The 19816-nt window shown below is 38.1% G+C and overlaps 3 protein-coding genes across 6 annotated transcripts in view; 1 reads left to right on the top strand and 2 right to left on the bottom strand.

Annotated features, from left to right (window-relative positions):
- Positions 1-12201, bottom strand: part of LOC120426016 (spastin) — a 74051-nt gene extending 61850 nt beyond the window's left edge. Inside the window, exon 1 of one of the 2 annotated variants that reach the window (XM_039590690.2) lies at positions 10999-12201. In XM_039590690.2, the coding sequence (XP_039446624.1) occupies positions 10999-11623 (625 nt within the window). In that variant the 5' untranslated portion in view covers positions 11624-12201. The remainder of the gene's footprint in view (positions 1-10998) is intronic. The other variant, XM_039590691.2, reaches the window with a different exon arrangement.
- A 5279-nt stretch (positions 12202-17480) lies between these two features.
- Positions 17481-18357, top strand: LOC120426015 (39S ribosomal protein L11, mitochondrial). Of its 3 annotated transcripts, none has more exons than XM_039590689.2 (2): positions 17481-17616; positions 17683-18357. In XM_039590689.2, the coding sequence occupies exon 2, from the start codon at positions 17698-17700 to the stop codon at positions 18286-18288; it is 591 nt and encodes a 196-aa protein (XP_039446623.1). In that variant the 5' UTR covers positions 17481-17616; positions 17683-17697; the 3' UTR covers positions 18289-18357. The 3 variants fall into 3 exon arrangements, with proteins under 3 accessions (XP_039446623.1, XP_039446620.1, XP_039446621.1); XM_039590686.2 differs by having other exon boundaries at positions 17674-18357; XM_039590687.1 differs by having other exon boundaries at positions 17491-17616; positions 17669-18357.
- On the bottom strand, positions 18354-19515 carry LOC120426014 (ribosomal RNA processing protein 36 homolog). Its single transcript, XM_039590685.1, has 2 exons — positions 19199-19515; positions 18354-19139 (listed from the first exon to the last, which is right to left on the bottom strand). The coding sequence occupies exons 1-2, from the start codon at positions 19361-19363 to the stop codon at positions 18435-18437; spliced, it is 870 nt and encodes a 289-aa protein (XP_039446619.1). The 5' UTR covers positions 19364-19515; the 3' UTR covers positions 18354-18434.
- Between the last annotated feature and the right edge of the window lie 301 nt (positions 19516-19816).

Here is a 19816-nt window from a genome sequence, read left to right as displayed (position 1 = left end):
GTTCCAACATTTCCGTCAGAATGCTGCTTGTATCTCAAGCTCTCTCAGTGAGAAATTTTCTCACCGTCATTCCTGTCCCAAGAAGCGATCATAATCACCTTCGGGCTGGGAGCACACACAAAAAAGGAAATTTCAATTATTTCGCTTCCTGGAAGGAAACGCCATCAAGACCGTTGAGCGTTAAACGTGTGCAAAATCCCCACCTTGCGCAACACGTTCTGCTGACATCAGAGTCGCCGTCCTTCTACAGCGAGGGATGTCGTCCTTTGAACCATAAAGCAACGGACTCGTACTTACTGCACAAACAACCGTGCTGTATACAGAGAGCACGGAGGTAAATAAATTTAATATACAAAAGATGGTGACGCCGCGATGCGGTGGATATCAACGACACCATCACAAGATACGACCAACTTTGGGCAGGCAGTTCTTCACGCTGAAGAGGAGCCTCTTGTCTACTACAATCTATTAGGTGGCACGAGGCCCCAACAAACGAGACACGGTCGGATGCACTTCATTAGCCGTCGACTTCGGTGAGGGGTACTGGCTGCTGCTGACTGATGCTTCTGTCATGTCGGAGTAGACTCAGTAGTCGGTAGTAGTTTAAGCAGATAATGGATCTCTGCAGCAGCTATCGTTCGGAAGTTGATGTGTGAGCTCGCTCCTCCCCCGGAAGCTACACATAGCTGACACGCATCACCGTCATCGCAGTTTGATCAAGCTTTTGTTCAACCGTTCAATCGGTGAACAGCTGTTTTAAGCTGATTTGAATTACAAATTTTTATGTTGTAGTATTTAAATGTCAGCCATTGCCGATTCTTGCAATTTCCAAAAAGAGAGGTTGTCAACTTAAGCCATATGTGTCAAGGTCAAGTCAAGAGTCTACCTTAAAACGAATTTCGTGCAGAATTAAGTAGAGACTTGGTTAGAGACAAGTTTCCCTAAATGGAGTTGGTGGGTTTGGCGGCGGTGAGAAGCGGCTTAAAATACCGGCATGACGTCACCAGTCAATTTCGCGCACGCTAGAACCTGTCCGGATCGTGTTCTGTCGTGTTTAAAAGGCACCAAGGTGTGAACTTCCAATAGCTGCAGCAACTAAACCGTACAAGGAAAAGTTTCGCTCATTTCTTTCTGACGCGTAATAAACAAACCGTCAATCATCCGTCCCAGAGAAGTCCGGAGAATCGATCCAAGCGAATTTAAATTTGTTCGGTTCAAGTTACTTAAAAAAGGTGGCTAACCTTTCAATGACCAACTAATTTTACACCCATCATACGCCAACTGACCAGCAGGGTGTCAGAATTATTTAATTTGTTTTGGCACACTGCTGTTTGCAGAAATAATTGGCGATCAGCGCGCACTCGGGGCGAAGCCAATTTGGAGTGGTCTGGTCTAATGGTTCTCAATGAAGGGGAGATTACGAGCCTCTTGTTAGCTTGATTAGATACGTCTTTGTCGTTTGGGTGGAGTAGCACAGTTAGCAGTTAGGGGCAGAATGGCCCGCCTAAGTAAAATGCGCCAAAAAACCATAGAAAAAACATACAAATTTATGAATTCAGTGTAGCAGGCTTATGCTGTGGGATGTTCCCTTCAATGTTATATACTTGGTTGATGAAAATTTTTAAGCTTAAAACTATTTTTTATGCAATTTAAAAAAAAATATTTTCGACTTCTTTTCCAGGGTGCGGGGCAGAATGGACCACCTTAGAAAACAAGCCGTTTTGTCTAAAAAAGCGTTGAAGGGAGATAATAAATGACTCAAGTAACCTTGCCAACATGGTTTCCATGATGTTTGATCACTTTCATAAAAATAGTCACTTAACAAAACAAACATTTTTGACAATAGTGTAAATATGTCGAAATAAGACACTATTTTCACAAATAACCGTCAAAACAATCAAAAAATCAACTAATGTTGCATCAAACGTGATTTGTGAATATACCAGGAGTGAAATGATCCATTTAATCCAAATTTCATAACTTTTGATTGTTTTTATAAGGCAGGATAAGGGTGGCCCATTTTACCCCCAAGTGGATTACCTTGGTAATAGCTCCTGGTAACATTATGAACATTGAACAAACTTTTTCAAACAATCTAACTTTCGAGAAAGCTTATTTAAGAACCTCGAAATAAACAACATTTGCGAATTGTCCATAAATTTACATTATTGCTCATAATTCGAAAAATACAGCGAATTTAAACGTCGTTTTCGGTGTGGTTATGTTATTTGAGGTTCATTATAAGACCCTTGCCTTACAGTTGGTATAAATCCATTCTAAAGTCCAAAAGCAAGGGTGGCCCATTCTGCCCCCCACCCCCCCCTCCCCCTATTTATAAATAAAATTTAAGAGTTGTTTTTTAGGTTTTGAAATCTTAAAATCTTAAATTTCTAAAAAAAAGTCAGATTTTCAGTTTACATTTTGAGTTCAGTTTTGCAGTTTGAGAATTTTAGAACTCCCAAATTTTAATTTTTTTTTTTTATTTTTTTTTATTTTTATTTTTTTTTTTTTTTTGGGAGGGTGATCCAGCCGCACATCGTTGATGTTGAAACCTCTAAACTGGGCCCTCGTCCTGTCACGTCCGTCAGTAGTCTTGTCGTACATTACAACTAGAATCAGATCTGCCAATGAATTAGTACACTTCGACCAAATAAACACTGACGCTGTATGGATCTGACTCTAGAATAAATGCACAGTTGAGTGTTATTCATAAGTCCAAAATGTTCAATTATTCATTTAAGTCCAAATATTCATTTGCTAACTACTTTGGATTGAAAATCTAAACTTTAATCTAAAATCCTCTAAACTTAATGTTCAAAAGTAAACGTTCCTTTAACTGTTGTAGTACTACTTCTATCAAAAACAATAAAAATTTATGAACTGATATACAAATAGGATAGAAATCGCGATTTGAAAAAGAAATGACCATTTACGTCAAAAGATCCGTAGTTCCTCGATTCGCAACAATGGTCAATACAACCATAATCCGAAAACCGTTAGTTCAACAGATCAACGAATTTTGTCCGATATCATTACATTATTGATTGATCGAGACTCTATGGACAATTTGACATAAAAGAATGCCTAGTATTCTACATCAATCAAAGTTTATTGACAGCATTACTCTAACTTAACAATTGCAACTAACTTTAACATCAAATAGATTTGGAAAGGATACAGGTTTATTTTAAATGCTAATGCTAAGCAACAAATCAATTGTACTATCCTGAAGTCCCAACCTAAATCCCACATTGTGATAGTGAAAAAGTCACAGGAGCAGCGGTGTCTTGTGCAATTGTGATATTTTCACTATCGGAGAACTACCTGGTTCACGAAGACAGCTTATCGGTCAACGCTTAAGCCCTGGGGCTGCGGCAAAGCGAGTTCTCGTAGCATGAAGTGGTGTCCATAGTGCTTATAAAAAATAATGTATACCCAAATTTTAACTAATGCTCTAGGATCAAATCATGCCCCTTGACTTTACAAGGCCCAAATTTTAAAGTTTTAGAATCTAAAAATTTTGGGGTTTAGAATATCGATTAAAATTTAATGTTTAAGAATACCATTCAAAATTAAGGAATTTCGGAATTTGAAAAAAAGTAAAAATTTAAGGATTTTGGAATCTTAAAATTTTAAAATATTACATTTTCCAAATTTAAGTATTTTATGATTTTAGAATATTAAATTTAAAAAAATCAGAACTTTAAAGTATAGTTTAACAGTTTTATTTTAATTTATGGTTTTAAAATTTTCAAGTTTTAAATTTTCCTCATTTTAGATATTTTAAATTTTAGAATACCTATTACAATTTTAGAATTTCAAAATTATAGAACTTTTTGTTTCAATTTTTAGATTTAAGTATAACAAAATAAAATATTCGAATTTTCAAATATCAAAATCAAAGAATATTATAATTTTAGAATTTTAAAGTTTAAGAATTTCCGTTCTAACTTTCGTTTTTTACATTTAATGCTTTGTTTTTAATTTATAAGTTCATTGGGACTTTTAAAAAAAATTAACATAAACTCTTGAATCTCAAAATTTTAGACATTTAGAATATGTACCTAATAAAATTGTAGTATCTCGAATCTTGTAAATTTAAATATTTCTGAATTTTTAAAGCTCTTTTTAAATTAGATTTTTTTTAATATTCAAATTTTCAAGTATTACAATTTACAAATTCAGAATTTTAGAATTTTACAGTCTTGGAATTTTAAAATTACCAAAATTTGTATTTTTAAATCTTACAACTGTTATTTTTTTTATTTTGAAATACAGTCGACTCTCTGGCTGTCGATCTTCTCAATTGCTCCTGCTGTCAATAAAATTTTCAGTCCCTTCAAGAAGCATGCTTTGATTTTTTGTTTGTTTTTTGATCTATAATTTGATAACTCCCTCTCTCGACGGTCCTTCAATATCGAAAAATAGAGAGTCCACTGTATAAAAATTTAAAAATGTTGGAATTCTAAAATTTTTAATATTTAAATGTTAGAGTTTAAGAATGTTTAAAACCTGAAATTAAAATTTAGTAACTTAAAATTGTTGCGTTTTAGAATACCTATTCGGAATTTAAGAATTTGATTGTTTCTGAATTTTTGAATCAGTTTTTAATCCTCAATTATTTTAATTCCTGAATATTAGTATTTTATGATTTTAGACTTTAAAAATTCCAGTATGTTAAAGTCTTAGAATTTTAATAATTTAAAAATTTAGAATTTTCAAATTAAGTAAAGTAGGGGAAATCTACCCTTTCCAATCAAACACCTATCTTCGTCATATGGAGAGTTTGATGCTCGATTAAAGCTCCAAAAATACTATTTGGGCTATAAACTTACCAGCAACAGCACCGCCTCGAGTAAGCACGCAAATGTATGCCACTTACTGGCCAAAAAGATCACATTTAATGCATTTTTGATCATAATTTGTATTTTGCGAGACCACTTCTCATCATTTTGTTGGCACACACAGTGACACACACGAGAATCCCTCAAACGCTTAATGAATATCGCCAAAATTAACTTTTCACTTTCGCTTACTTTTTCACGGCGCTTAAGATATGAAATTGCTTCCAACTACCGGCAACATGTTCTTTTGATCATTAGTAAGGCACTCACTTGAAGAATAATCCCGAAAAATGTAATAAATTAGCAAGCGCCATCAAAAAAACAAACGCGCCAAGTCGTTTGACGTTTCAATTTTCACTTTGCATTCCACTCGAAGGCTGAAGAAAACCGAGCGAGGGACGAAGGCAAAAAAGAACAAAGGCTGGCCGTCAACACCACCAGCAGCACAGCCAGCGATGCCAGGAAACTTTCCCTATAAATGCCACTTTTCGTGAGTGTTCGTTTGAAATGTCAGCGCAAATGGCAACACTCGACAGAGTGTTGGAAGAAAAAAGAACTAAGCCGATATTAGAAAAATGGGCGTGGCCCAATGCATTCGCCTCGATTAGAATACCCTTGGGAATTTTTTTTTGTTAAATGCTTGGTAAAGAAATAGAATAACTTTTAGTGAAAGTGAAAATAAACAGAAATGTTCACAAAAACTTGCTCTACTCGTTGGTGTACTTGGTTTTAGTAAAATTCAAGGGAGACTCTAGATTATCCAGCATCATTCATACACGACCGCTTATTAGGATTAAAATGGGTAGATTTCCCCTAAGTAAATTTTCCCCAGTTCCTGAGGGGAACACCCTTGAAGAGTATCGGGGCCGGCATTTACAAAGCGGATTCAGTGGCAGTTTTTTACTCAACTAATGTTAACATGTTAAGGTTAATGTTAACATTCCATAGGTCGCCTTCCTAAGGTGTCGTTGATAAGGTCCAGTTTGTGACGATACACTACCTTCCCTTTACTAAGCAATCGAATCCAGAAGGGAAAAGATCAACCAGTTGTGTTGGTCCGAGCCGGGATTTGAACCCCAACCTACCGCTTACGAGGCGGAAGCGTTACCACTGGGCTACGTGGCTCGGTCTTTTTTCAAATTACCCAATTCCAAATATCTTAAAATTTTAGAATCATGATATTTAATAATGCCTATTAGAATTTAAGAATATACAATTTATAAATTTGATTTTTTTTTAGATTTTGCAAGCTGACAATTTGAAAATGTTGGGATTCTAAAGTTTTAAAGATTTAAATTTTAGAGATTTTTGAAAATTAAATTTTAGTTACATACAATTATTTTTTTTTTTTTTTTTTTTTTTTTTTTTTTTTTTTTTTTTTTTTTTTTTTTTTTTTTTTTTTTTTTTTTTTTGGGAGGGTGGTCCAGCCGCACATCGTTGATGTTGAAACCTCTAAACTGGGCCCTCGTCCTGTCACGTCCATCAGTGGTCTTGTCGTACATTACAGCTAGAATCAGATCTGCCAATGAATTAGTACACTTCGACCAAATAAACACTGACGCTGTATGGATCTGACTCTAGAATAAATGCACAGTTGAGTGTTATTCATAAGTCCAACTTATTCAATTATTCATTTAAGTCCAAATATTCATTTGCTAACTACTTTGGATTGAAAATCTAAATTTTAATCTAAAATCCTCTAAACTTAATGTTCTAAACTAAACGTTCCTTTAACTGTTGCAGTACTACTTCTATCAAAAAAACAATACAAATTTGTGAACTGATATAAAAATAGGATAATAATCGCGATTTGAAAAAGAAATGACCATTTACGTCAAAAGATCCGTAGTTCCTCGATTCGCAACAATGGTCAATACAACCATAATCCGAAAACCGTTAGTTCAACAGATCAACGAATTTTGTCCGATATCATTACATTATTGATTGATCGAGACTCTATGGACAATTTGACATAAAAGAATGCCTAGTATTCTACATCAATCAAAGTTTATTGACAGCATTACCCTAACTTAACAATTGCAACTAAACTACTAACTAAATGCTAATGCTAAGCAACAAATCAATTGTACTATCCTGAAGTCCCAACCTAAATCCCACATTGTGATAGTGAAAAAGTCACAGAAACAGCGGTGTCTTGTGCAATTGTGATATTTTCACTATCGGAGAACTACCTAGTTCACGAAGACAGCTTATCGGTCAACGCTTAAGCCCTGGGGCTGCGGCAAAGCGAGTTCTCGTAGCATGAAGTGGTGTCCATAGTGCTTATAAAAAGGAATGTATACCCAAATTTTAACTAATGCACTAGGATCAAATCATGCCCCTTGACTTTACAAGGCCCAGGGAGTTACATACAATTATTTTTGAAACACAAATAAAAATACTAATTTTATTATATAAGAATTTTAAAACATCAGAATTGTTTGGTCTTGAAATCTAAGAGATTTCAATGTATAGAATTTTAAGAATTCCTAATTCTCGATTTTTTTAATTTTAGAATCATGAAATTTCCGATTGCTTACTAGAATTTTTGAATATTAATATTTTAAATTTTCAAATCTGATTTTTTTTTTAATTTTGGAGTCTAAAAAATACAAATGTACAAAATATGTGAAAATTTTGGAATTTTGAAATATTTAAATTTCAGATTTTCAAAATTTAAGTATTTTATTATTTAAGAATTTAAAAATTTCAGAATCCCAGAATTTTTCAAATTTGGATATATGACCCCTAGAGCAAAATCAAGATTTTTTACGGTTTTCCTTGCCATTTTCTACAGAATTGACCAAATTGGATGGAATTTGAATTGGAGGCAGTAAACAGCTTAAATAACACTGTGCAGGAAGAATGAGATCATTTCATTCATTTGATTTCGAGAAATTTCAATTTGAAGTGAAAAACTAGTGATGCTCTGGTGCAACCATGGGCGTTAGAGAGTTAAAATGTTAGAATCTCTGAATTTAGGAATAGGGTATATGGCCCTATTTTGGACCTACTATGCAAAGCGTCAACACATTTCGCATGGTTCTCAGGAACGGTCTAACTAATTTGGCTCGTTTCAGGATTGTTTTGTGCCTTAATTTATGCTTAACAAAGTGTACTATTGTAAATTGAAAATAATTTAACCATTTCATTGTAATAAGCATTTCAAGTAAAACATTTTTTGGATGCTTTTTGGACTTATTGAATGTATTTTGGAGACATCGCTGAACCTATTTTGGACCCACACTCTGATTGGTTGAAATTTGGACAACTCGAATTGCGGCGTGCGGCGGCAACACGCACACTTACAAAAAACTCGGTTTGATAAACCAAAGGGCCTATCCACGATTGTAATTTGGAAAATATTTATTTCAGAAATTAAATAATTATGATAAAACAATGGATTTTAATTTGAAAACGTGTTTTAATTATATTGAATGGAATCTCACGCATCTTTAGCAGGTCTCTGTCCTATTTACAATTTGCGTATTCTTACGACCTAGTTGTTCAAGCATTAGAACATAAAAGACAACCCGTTATTAGTCGCAATAAAAACACCTTAACATAAAATTAAATGAATGACAGAGATACATAACAAGTTACAATGAAAAAAGGTTCTAAATTTTACGCAGAGTTTAAGTTCAAATATGATTAAACAATGAAGAAATTTTAAAGGGAGATTATAGCTTGTAACTTGTTGTGAAACTTTCTCATCTGTCATGTTAAACTTTACAGTTGCTTGACAAGAAGTTTAACTAAATGTTGCACTTTTAAAAACAATGTAATATTTGAAAAAATCTTTGTTTGAATACCAGGGTGCCTTTGATAGTCATAGTTTGTCTTGTTAAAAGCAGATTTGAGGTGTTCAAACATTATTTTTACTTCGAACTTACCATCACTTAGGTTGCTGATATAATTTTTAAGAAAATCATTTATGTCAATATTTAGTTAACTATGTTTATAAGCTTTTTAATATAATAAATATAAATATAATAAATTTTAGGTAAAATTGTTAAATATTCAGAACTTTGCCTGAAATTCGTTAAAACTAGTTTTGTTTATTAAAATATAGATTTATATTACATGTTTATCTAAATTCAAAGAACGAATCAAAAGTTATTACATTTTATATTCATTTTGTTTAAATGAAAATGCCTTTAAATTAGGAGATTTTTTTTGAATTATGTTTCAAAAACAAATAATATTTAATAATATTTATTATTTACAAACTTATTTTACCTTTTCCTAGTAGAAGATTGTCCGAAGAATCCGAAAATGCATTCCGTTTTACGATTCAAAATCATGTTCATAATGCTATTTATCAACATTTTCTTAATTATAGTTAACTAACTTTTCAAACATTTTCTTGAAAAGATCTTCATGAGGTACTTTGAGCACTTCTCTACCAAGGTCAGTATGATTCCATACCATTCCGTACGTATTTAATTTGTACTCTTCATTTTGCGGAAAAATCTCAAACCTAACAAAGTCACCCCGGCTATCAAAGTCACCCAGATTTACGGTAATCAGATATGTCTTAAACCATAAAATTCATAAAGTTAACATCGAAGATTTTTATTTTTCTAGCTGGTTCAATTGTTTTTCTAACATGATTGACACGGTAAAATCTAAAAGTGTAATTTATTATAAGCCAACGCTGGCAATTGTGGAAAAATACGTTGTACCTGTATTTAAAAAAATATATATATTGAAAAAAATTTAAAAATATATGCAGCTAAATTGGTGATAATGATGTTAAGACAAAAATAAATCAACATCAGTTTAAATTTTGGGATACTTTGCAATCGGTCCTTAGAATTATCTAAATCTCTATCATCAATTTGCATTTTTATCGTTTAAAAAACATATTTTCATTGTTTCTGTTAATCATTTGCTTTTTAAAGCTTAGATTTATTTCAAATAATTACAGTAAAGGAATGCAATTCAAAATATTAAATTAAAAAATTTCAATTAATGTCAATGAAATATCGAAATAAATTGATAAACAAAACTGGCAACACCTCTTTATACATGTGTTGGTGATAGCCTTGAACCGACGGCAAAATAGCTCCAAAAACTGATCCAACGTGGCTGATTTGAAAAAATATTTTGAATTGAGTTTTTTTTCGATAATAGAATAGTTATTTCAATGGTTTAGTGACGAAAAACATAAAAGCATTAAATAGACAACAGTTACATTGCTCGGAAACCGGATGAAATTGCTTGGTTTCAGTGCAAAACAGAAAAAATCATCAAGGTGTCGCGAGCCAAATCCGATAAGCAACGATGCCGGAATATTTGGACCTAATCGATGTGCTAGGAAAATGGTAGGAAATAAAATTGGCATTGGAAAAAGTGGCTGAAAAAGCGGAAATAATCAAAAATGTTAACATTTTTGGAAGAGGTAAGCTACAAAACGATCCTGCTTACACTTTCTGTTGGTTGGATTCAGTGAATTCGTACTTTAAAAGCCTGAACTACCTCGATTAATAAAAATAGGTCCAAAATAGGTACTAGGTCCAAAAAAGGGTCATATACCCTATTAAAATTCAAAGTTCTACAGTTATAGAATTTTGGAACTCCAATTTGGAATTTGAAGAACTTTATGATATCCAAATCTGAGGTATCAGAAATGAAAAAAAAAACATGATTTCATAATTGAGATTGAAGATGAGATTTACAAAATTTTAGAATGTTTCAATTTTAGAAATTTTGGATTTAAGAATTTTATTGTTTTCAATGTGAAACGTATGGCTTGTCTCGAGTCGAGTAAATATTAAATAAATAACAAAAGTTATATTTGTCGCAGACGCAAGCAGCAAGCGAGCGATCTGTTGAGCCCAAAAATGGATTCTAGTGGACAGGAGATTTGCTGTTAACAAAAGTTCCCGAAGAGTATGCAGCGATTTGGTATTTTGGGATTTTTTTCCCGCAATTCATAGAGTCTGAGGATCTGATAATACTGTCATGAGATTTTGAGGCACAAATATATATATTTTTAAAGTTATTCTGGCCCTTTTTCGAAGCAACATAGGTTGTCGAAAGTAATTTTTATGATCTGAGTACAATTACATGAACGTGAAATAGGTTCCAACAACTTTCAACTGGATTAAGTTAAGTCAATTTGAGATACGACTTGACATTAGCAACTCACCCTCATTCTCCTCGTCGATCTTGAGCGCCTTCGAGATGTACTCGAACGCTCGCCGGTGGTGGTGCTTCTGCTTGGCCAGCAGCGGATCGCCCGGTCCCACCTGACTTCCACTCGCAGACCGCTGGACGCCACTCATGTCCCGGCCCTCGGAGTTCACCAACACCCCACTGGACGAATACTGGAGCGGGTGGTGCTGCTGGGGATCGTACTGATGCACCAGCGGATTGTTGAGCTGTGGATCGAGCTGGTGCTGGTGACTTTCCTGCTGCTGCTGCTGGTGGTTGATGACGATTTCCAGACCGCAATCCTTCTTCACCGGCCGGTACACCACTTTGGTGGTAAAATTATAAATGTAACGGAAAATGATAAACAGCTGATAGAGCAGCGAGCGCACTACGTTGAACACGAAAATAACTGGAAACGAAATAATGTAAAGGTTCTGCTTGTGGACGGTGTCACATCGCATCGGGGCACCGGACTCGGTTCCGGTCAGGGTTCCCGATCCGGACGAGCCTTCACCGCCGCCTTCGTTATCACTGGCGTCGTGCTGTTTGGCGCTGTTGGTGCGGGATTTCTTACTCGGCGACTTGCCAGCATTGCTCAGCGAGTATTTGTTGCGAACCATCAGAGCTCGGAGTTCGGTTCCGCGGTCGCTCCTGGACGGGGTGGCGTTTGTTGTTGTTGTTGTTGGTAGAATCCGATACACCCCACAGCCTACTGCTGCTGATCCTGCAGGCGACGCACACCCAAGAGAAAACCTCTTCCTTCTTTCCCTTTTCCCCCAGCAGAACACAATCTTAGCAGGCGCAGGACGACCACGACGATGACAGGCAAGGATGAAAATTCTTTATCCTTGACGACGGAAGCCTTTCCCAGACACACACTACAGCTCTTTACATTATCACTAAACTCTTGCACTACACTACAATCACTTCCTTTTCTCACAGAGAAAAATCAACCAACAAAACAATTTTCTTCCTTTTTTCCCTACAAAATTTACAAAAAAAATTTTCTCCCCCAAAAAAACGCCTACTGCGACGAGGAGGAGGACCGCGACGGCGGAAGGGACATAATTCTACGAACGTGTGTGACAGGACACCACAGAACCAAGGAGCAAAAAATCGAACCCCGTTGCTTCCTAATAAATCCGGGTGGCGCGGGGGGAACACTCCGGAACCGAAAATGAAAAATCTCGCCCGCCTGACCGTCGTGATTGACTGCTCGGACACTAATGACGAAACGAAGCGACGACGACGACGACGGTTGACGTTGGGAAGTGTCTCTCTGGAAGACTGCTGTTGCAGGAAGGGGATGGAATGCTGAATCGAAGGAGAGTGAACGGGAAAGCGAGTGAAAAAGTTTGAATGTTTTGTTTCGGTTGCGCAAGTTGTTTACCTGTGTGGGGTGGGGTGGGGTTTGGTTGGGGGGTGGAACTGTCAGAATGGGAGTCACAGTTGATTTTACACTCTCATCAAAAATAGTTCAAAGTCAGCAACAAAAATATTGCGTTAATTTTGGGATCATCTAATCTCGGTTGAGTTTTCACCCTTTTTGTATGCTATAAAGACAAACAACACACAAAACCAAGCCTGCTCCGGTGGAATCGCTGGTGGCGGTTGGACTCGCAATCTAAAGGTCGTCAGTTTGAATCCTGGGGTTGAATTCTTGGGCTAGTTTGGGTGCTCTCCCCATTTCAGCCTTCGGACTCCTTGGTTCCATAAAATACGCATGCGTTTTCTAGTCGTTCTTCCTGTAAGCCATCCGCAACCTCTTGACAAAAGCCTGGGGGTCGTGTTAAAGTGAGTGGTTTGTTTTTGGCTTCGTAATAGTAATAGTAATTTTATTTGGCAACGATAGTAAGACTTTTTATCAGGGCTTCGTCCGCTTTCTTAACAACAGCAGAACTCACCAATATCCATCCATCCAGCTGGAAGTAGGCAAAAAACCGAAGCAAAAACTTCTTGCCTATTCATAACCTGGAACGGATCTCGTCTCCCACGCACTTACCATTTTGGAAACTGGCGATGATCCGATGATTCCTTTGGCAGGCATTGAAGCATTGACTCTAAATATTGCCACCGGCACTGCATCCTCACCCGATTAACACTTGTCCCGGCCATCTGCTTCTAGCTTCAACCGTTTGGCCACCATCTCATTCCGGGTGCAGCCTTCGAGAACAAGCTGAGCTCTTTGATTTCCTGACGGCGCTCATCTTCCTCACTGTTTCTGGATTGCTGTCGAAGACTTTTTCTTGCCTCGGTTTGTTCTGTACATATACATTTTGAATTTTTGATTTTTTTTCCCCACACATTTACTACCCCTGATCGCATAAATGTCCCATATGCATTTTCATCACTTTTGAGTTATTGATGCAGTTTGGTTTAAAATCGTGTGCACTTTCAGAGAAGCCTAAAACATCCAGTACTTTGTTCTAGAAATCAGGAGGAAATCCAGTTTTTTCCTTATGAGTGCAGTGTGAGACAAACTTGCAGTGCGTTTTTCTCAGCTTGCTGTGCTTGCACATGGGGCATTTATGCCAACATGGGCAGTTTCGCAAAGAAGAATGAACAAAATTTATTGTATTTTTACGTATTTCTTTTATTCCAGCTAGAGTCTGATCAGTCTGATGAGCATTGGTGTGTTGGCAAGAAAGAGAAAGCAGTTTTAGCGTTTGCTCTGATGCGAAGATGACTGAAGTGAGGAAGAAAAAGTTTTTTTTTGTTTTGATCGGTTTAAAAAAAAATTTGAAGGTAAACGGCAAAATCTAAAAACTGGGTGTCAATTCCGGTGTCCGAGAATTGGGTACTAAAGCCCTATGTCAATTTTTATGTAGAACGGTAAAAAACACGATTAAAAACCATTTCTGATCACTTTTTTTCATTTTAATGCAAAAAAAATAATGACAAGACAACATTTTTTCGATGGATCAACTATGGTCCCCTTGGAACGAGCTGTCAAGTAGGAACTTTTCTGTCAAGAAGGACCGTGAGGTTATTTTTTCCAAATTGATTTAAAAATCCATTTTAAACTCTTTGTGGTCGTACAAAGGGTCATTGTACTCAGAAAAATAAGCTTTATCGCTGTAAACAATAATATCAGCAATCTAAGCTTCATTTTAGGACCCAATTCACGGAAATATTAACCTCCGGTTCGAAAATTTGGAAAAAATGTTCGTTTTTTCGTGTTCTTCGTGAGTGGCAAGGGTTTAAGTGCGCGCGCTTTCACTATTTTCTTTTGAACTAAAGTGCTTGGTGCGGTTGTGGTGGGTTCCTGCGATGTTCCTGCAGATTTTATGATGACCTGTAACATCCGACGGGAGTCATCAATTGGGTACTAAAGTCCTATGTCAATTTTTATGTACAACGGTAAAAAACACGATTAAAAACCATTTCTGATCACTTTTTTTCATTTTAATGCAAAAAAAATATTGACAAGACAACATTTTTTCGATGGATCAACTATGGTCCCCTTGGAACGAGCTGTCAAGTAGGAACTTTTCTGTCAAGAAGGACCGCGAGGTTGATTTTTCCAAATTGATTTAAAATTCCATTTTAAACTCGTTGTGGTCGTACAAAGGGTCATTGTACTCAGAAAAATAAGCTTTATCGCTGTAAACAATAATATCAGCAATCTAAGCTTCATTTTAGGACCCAATTGCGGCTGAACGCCAACGCCATGATCGATTTGGTCAAGCCCAATGCAAGTGCAATCGCTGCCGGTGCTGCTTTTCGGGTGAGAAACTTCCAATTGGAAATATGGAGCAGCCGTTGCTGACTGGCTACGCTGTTCGCTTTGTAAGCGAATGATGCTGGGTTCGATTCCCATCTGCTCCAAACGATAAAGTTAAGGAAATATGAATTTTTGAAATTCTAAACATGAACGAAACATCAAAGTCGCTCTAACCGGGGTTCGATCCCCCGTTCTTTCGATTGGTGAATTAGGAATACTACACACAAAAAAATATTACCGTAATGACAAAAGTAACTAATTTTTGATTTAAAAAGTTGCTAAAATTAGTTTGAGGGAAAGTTTTTTTCTTGTTTAAAAAATGAAAACTTTTACTGGTAAAGTTTTGGAAAATCTCCTTACTAACTGATTTAAAAGTCTTAACTTTTAATACGATTGTAAAATTTCTTTCATTTCGACGTTCTCGTGTAACCGTGTATGACTAAGTTTCAAATGTACACAAACACTTTGGTGGGTCTGGTGGTGCTGGTGATTCTGGGACGCAAAGCAAAGCCGACCGCGGCAGCAGCCAGGAATCGGACGCGGAAACCTTCGTGAGTCAAACAGCAGCAGCGGAACGCCTTCGAAGGAGGGTGGTGCGGGTACGGGATGAGGTCAAGTGCTCAAAAAGGACAAGGCGAGCTTCCTGCAGGAACTGCAGCTGTTCCACGACCGGAATGGGTAAGAAGGAAGCTTGGGTGTTTTTGTGGGGTTTGTGATTGATTTTGTTTGTTTTTTGTAGGATGGGAGGTTGGAATGTGGATTCGCATCGGTTGTATCCGGTGGTGGTGCCTCAGAATTGGTGATTGAAGGTCAATTCCCGCAAGGGCTGGAACGAGATCATCGAGGAGATGGCGCTGCCGAAGCGTTGCGTGAACAACGAGATTGCGTTGAAGAAGATAAACATCCGGGTTTTGGACAAGTACGAGACAGGTGATTTTCACGGTGAGGAGAAGGAGCCGACGAAGAGGAGGACGACGAGAAGCGGGATAATCGGAGGTGGCCAGAGCGGATGTTGCACTCGGTGCCGGCGGTTTACAACACCGGTGAGTAATGATAATGTGTGCAGTGGCTTGCCAACTTCACTAACTTCCATCTCTTTTAGCAACTAACCGCCCACAAATGCTCATCTCGCGACGGCGCAGCTCCAGCCGAATGAACCTGGACAGCGTGCCGAAAAAATCTGTGTCATTCTCGAAGGAGGATGAAGTGCTCGAAATCGAATTCCGTTCCGAGGGCCTCATCAACCCAATGTTCCGGATGCGCTTCCAGAATCTGGAACTCCCCGTTCAGGCACTTCACTTTCTAGCCGCGAAACGTCGATGTCGCGCGTCGAAACGTCCATCCGGAACTGTCCAGCTTGGGGTCTTCGGAAGTTACCGGTGGCGTACCATAAGAATCGGTACAGCTTGGACTCGGATTTTGGCCAGAAACTTTAAATACAATAACAAAATGTCTTTTTTAACATACTGTTTAAAACTTTTAAAAATAAACATAAAATCAAGCCAAGAATCAAGCCCATTTTTCTGAAACTATCACTGTAGTATTAAATGTTGTTTATTCTTGCTATAAAAGGTTTCTTTTCAAATTAAAAGTAAAACACTTTTACCGATACAACGATTTTGTTCCATAAATGCATGGTAGTATCAAAAACTTTCCAACTTTTAAATTGAAAAGTTTGAACTTTCTACGAATATTCACCAACGCAAACTTTTAATCCAACGAACGATCTTTTTAAATTTAGAGTATTTTTTCTTTGTGTGTATTACTACAAACTATATACGCGCTGGGTCTTTGTCCAGTTGACAAGGGTTCAGAAGTTCTAAATAACGTTTGAATCTGATTGATGCAAACGTTCTTTAGGGCGGGGCTTGTCGATTCAAGCTGAGGTACCTCGCGCACGGCAAGCCTGCGTAGAAATGGGTCACCGAAGCTCGGCAGAGCTAACACCTTCCAAATGCCTATGCGAGTTATTTGCATGTATAGGATGTCAAATCTAAAATACATGGAAACAACTCAATTTGTAAGAGGCGGCCGCGTGGTCCCGTTTGGTTGATTGCACACACACACTCACATTACTTTTATTCCAGCTAGTTTTTGAAAACCAATTAAAGGCTGAAGAAAACCGAGCGAGAAGTGAAGGCAAATAAAGAACAAAAGGTGGCCACCAACACCACCAGCAGCGCCTGTTGGAGTGAGCCAGTGATGCCAGGAAATTTTCTCTATAAATGCTACTTTTCGTGAGTGTTTGCTTAAAATTTCATCAATTTTGGCAGCACTAAGCAGACCCAAAAGAGCGCTGGAAGAAAAAAAAGAACTAAGCTGAAAATAGGAAAATGGGCGCGGCCCAATGCACTTGACTGATTAGAATGCGTTTGGGAAATATTTTTTTTAAATGCTTGTAAAAGGAACAGCATAACTTTAAAAAAAGTGAAAATAAAGAGAAATGTCCACAAAAAGTTGCTCTACTCGTTGGTGTACTTGGTTTTAGTAAATTTCAAGGAACACTCCAGATTATCCAGCATCATTCAAACACGACCGCTTATTAGGCTTAAAATGGGTATATTTCCCTTATTTCTGCCAAGCGATCAGTTTTTTTTCCGAATTTGTTAGCATTATGCTAATGATCTGCATATAAATCTTAGTGTGTAGCTTGAAACTCAGGTTTTGTTGAATTTTGCCCGCTCAGAGTGTAAACATTTTAAAATGAGTTAATTGGTTTAGATTGGTTTAAACGTGTGAAAGATCAGCTGTGGGCTCGAATAAAATTTTAGAAGTTTTACGCATTCTTGTGTAAGCGTGTAGATTGACAGTTCTTAAGTAAATCAAAACAGATATCGTGTTGGTTACACAATTTTCTGGGAGCGAAATAAATTTTCCTTAAACTTATCGGTAATTATCAAAGAATTGAGCTACAAATCTCTTTCATAAATACATTTATTAGCGCAGCTTTTCCAGCCCCATCGCCTCACAATGTCCAAAGCAGCGGGTCGCCTGAAAACGCTCAAGAAAGCCGTCGACAAAATCAACCACACGAGCAAGCTTCGCACTAACATCCCGGCCGGAATGGCCGTCGCCGGTCCCCCGCTCGGGCCAATGCTCGGCCAACGGGGCATCAACATCGCTGCCTTTTGCAAGGACTTTAACGAGCGAACCAAAGATTACAAGGAGGGCATTCCACTTCCGTGCCGGGTGGCGGTCACTTCCGACCGGGCGTACGAACTCACCATCCATTCGCCACCGGCGACATTCCTGCTCAAACAGGCCGCCGGAATCCAGCGCGGTGCGATGAATCCGGGCCGGGAGACGGCCGGTCGGATTACACGCAAGCATTTGTACGAAATTGCCCAGATTAAGGCGCAGGATCCGCCGAACGCGCTGCTCACGCTGGAGCAGATGTGCAAGGCCCTGGTGGGAGTGGCCAGGACGTGTGGGATCGAGATCGTGAACGAGCTGGACCCAGTCGAGTATGGGAAGTTCTTGGAGGAGCGCAAACAGGTCGTGGAGGACCAGCGGAGGGAACTGCAGGAGAAACGAGAGGCGAGAATGCTGCGAATGGGTTGAGGTTCTGGTTGCGAGGTATGTTCCGGGGACATGTTTGTTAGAGTAGCGGAAATAGAGTGCGAAAATTTAGTTTGGCTCTGTTTATGATTGTGAGAAATTTCCAAATTCAGGGCTTTCAGGGAAAGTAATTACAATTTATTCCGATTCTACGTTTCAAAATCCAGCTTCTTCCTGTCCTTGGCGGTAATCTTCCTTCTTCTCTTATCAATGTGCTTGCCCAATTTGCCAGTTTCCTTGAGTTGATCGTACTTTTCGACCAACTCGCGCGCCTTCTTAACGTTCTTCTTCTCGTAGAACGGCCGCTTGCCCTCGTCCAACGCCTTCCTCGCCTCCTGCTTCTCCTGCATGCGCTTCTGGTCCAGTCCCTTTTGTTTCTCAAACTCTCGAATCTGGTTCGACGTCCTTTGAATGGCAATCTTTAACCGTTTCTCCTCGGCCGGATCTTGCGTCTTTTCCAGCTGCTTCTTCAAGGTCTCCAACTCGGTGCCCCTCATTTCGTTGATAAACCCGTACTCCGATCGGAACTTCCTTCCACTGAAGTATCCCTGCTTCGAGTCGAACCGGGGATCCCGCGGGCGTTGTTCATCTGCGCCGTTCTTCACCTTCCTCTGCATTCCCAACGCTGGAACCTTCCGCTTTGCACTGACCTCTTCCGGAGGGCCATCGGAGTCACTATCTGGTCGAGGTTCCTGTTTTCGCTTCTTTTGCTTTTTGTCCTTCGACTCTTCCGGTTGCTTTCCTTTTGTCTTTCCGAAAACGGCCTCGTTGTAAAGTTTGGAACCGATTCGACGTTTCAGCTGAAGCAGGTCCTCGAACGGCATCTGCCGGTAGTCTTTGTCGGCCAAGCGGGGCTGCAACGTTAAAAGTTGTATTAAAACATTCTTAAATTAGGACTAAATGAGCTCCTAACCTTTGATTCATCGCCACTTTCTTCGTCCGATTCGGAATTTTCGTCGGATGAAGCTTCCTCCGCACTTTCATCATCCGATTGGTTCTGCTCCTCTTCCAAATCGCTAGGATCCTCTTCAATTTCGCTTTGTTCGTCCACAGATGATTCATTTTCAGAGGAGGACATCGTAATCTATGTTTTATTTCACAAAATTGATTAAATTTAACAAAAACTTTGCAGGTAAATCAATCTCATCAGAAATCCAAACAAAAGCACCGCGCGATCAAACTATTTTGTAAACAGAACCACGCTGGGAGGACCTTTCACATTTCCACAGTTTATTCGAACTGTCTCGTATGCACGTTAAATTCATATAAGGCACTTTATAATACAATTCGATAGTAATGCTACCGGTTGTTTGCATCAGGACACTGTGACGAGAAGTTCATCATTTTAGGGTTAAATTATATTTTTTCACTGGGCCAAGAAAGCCTTATACCTTTTTAAAAATATATAACATGACGGGTTTCCTTACTACCCTTTTTACAATGTTCCGGACTTAAGCCAAAATTGTTTTTTAAGCACTACTTTTGAAGTACTTATATAAACTTCACCATTTATAGAATGTGACTTAGGCGA

Source organism: Culex pipiens, chromosome 1 (genome assembly GCF_016801865.2).
Source record: "Culex pipiens pallens isolate TS chromosome 1, TS_CPP_V2, whole genome shotgun sequence".
Taxonomy (NCBI): Eukaryota; Metazoa; Arthropoda; class Insecta; order Diptera; family Culicidae; genus Culex; species Culex pipiens.
This window is presented reverse-complemented; position numbering and strand designations above follow the sequence as displayed.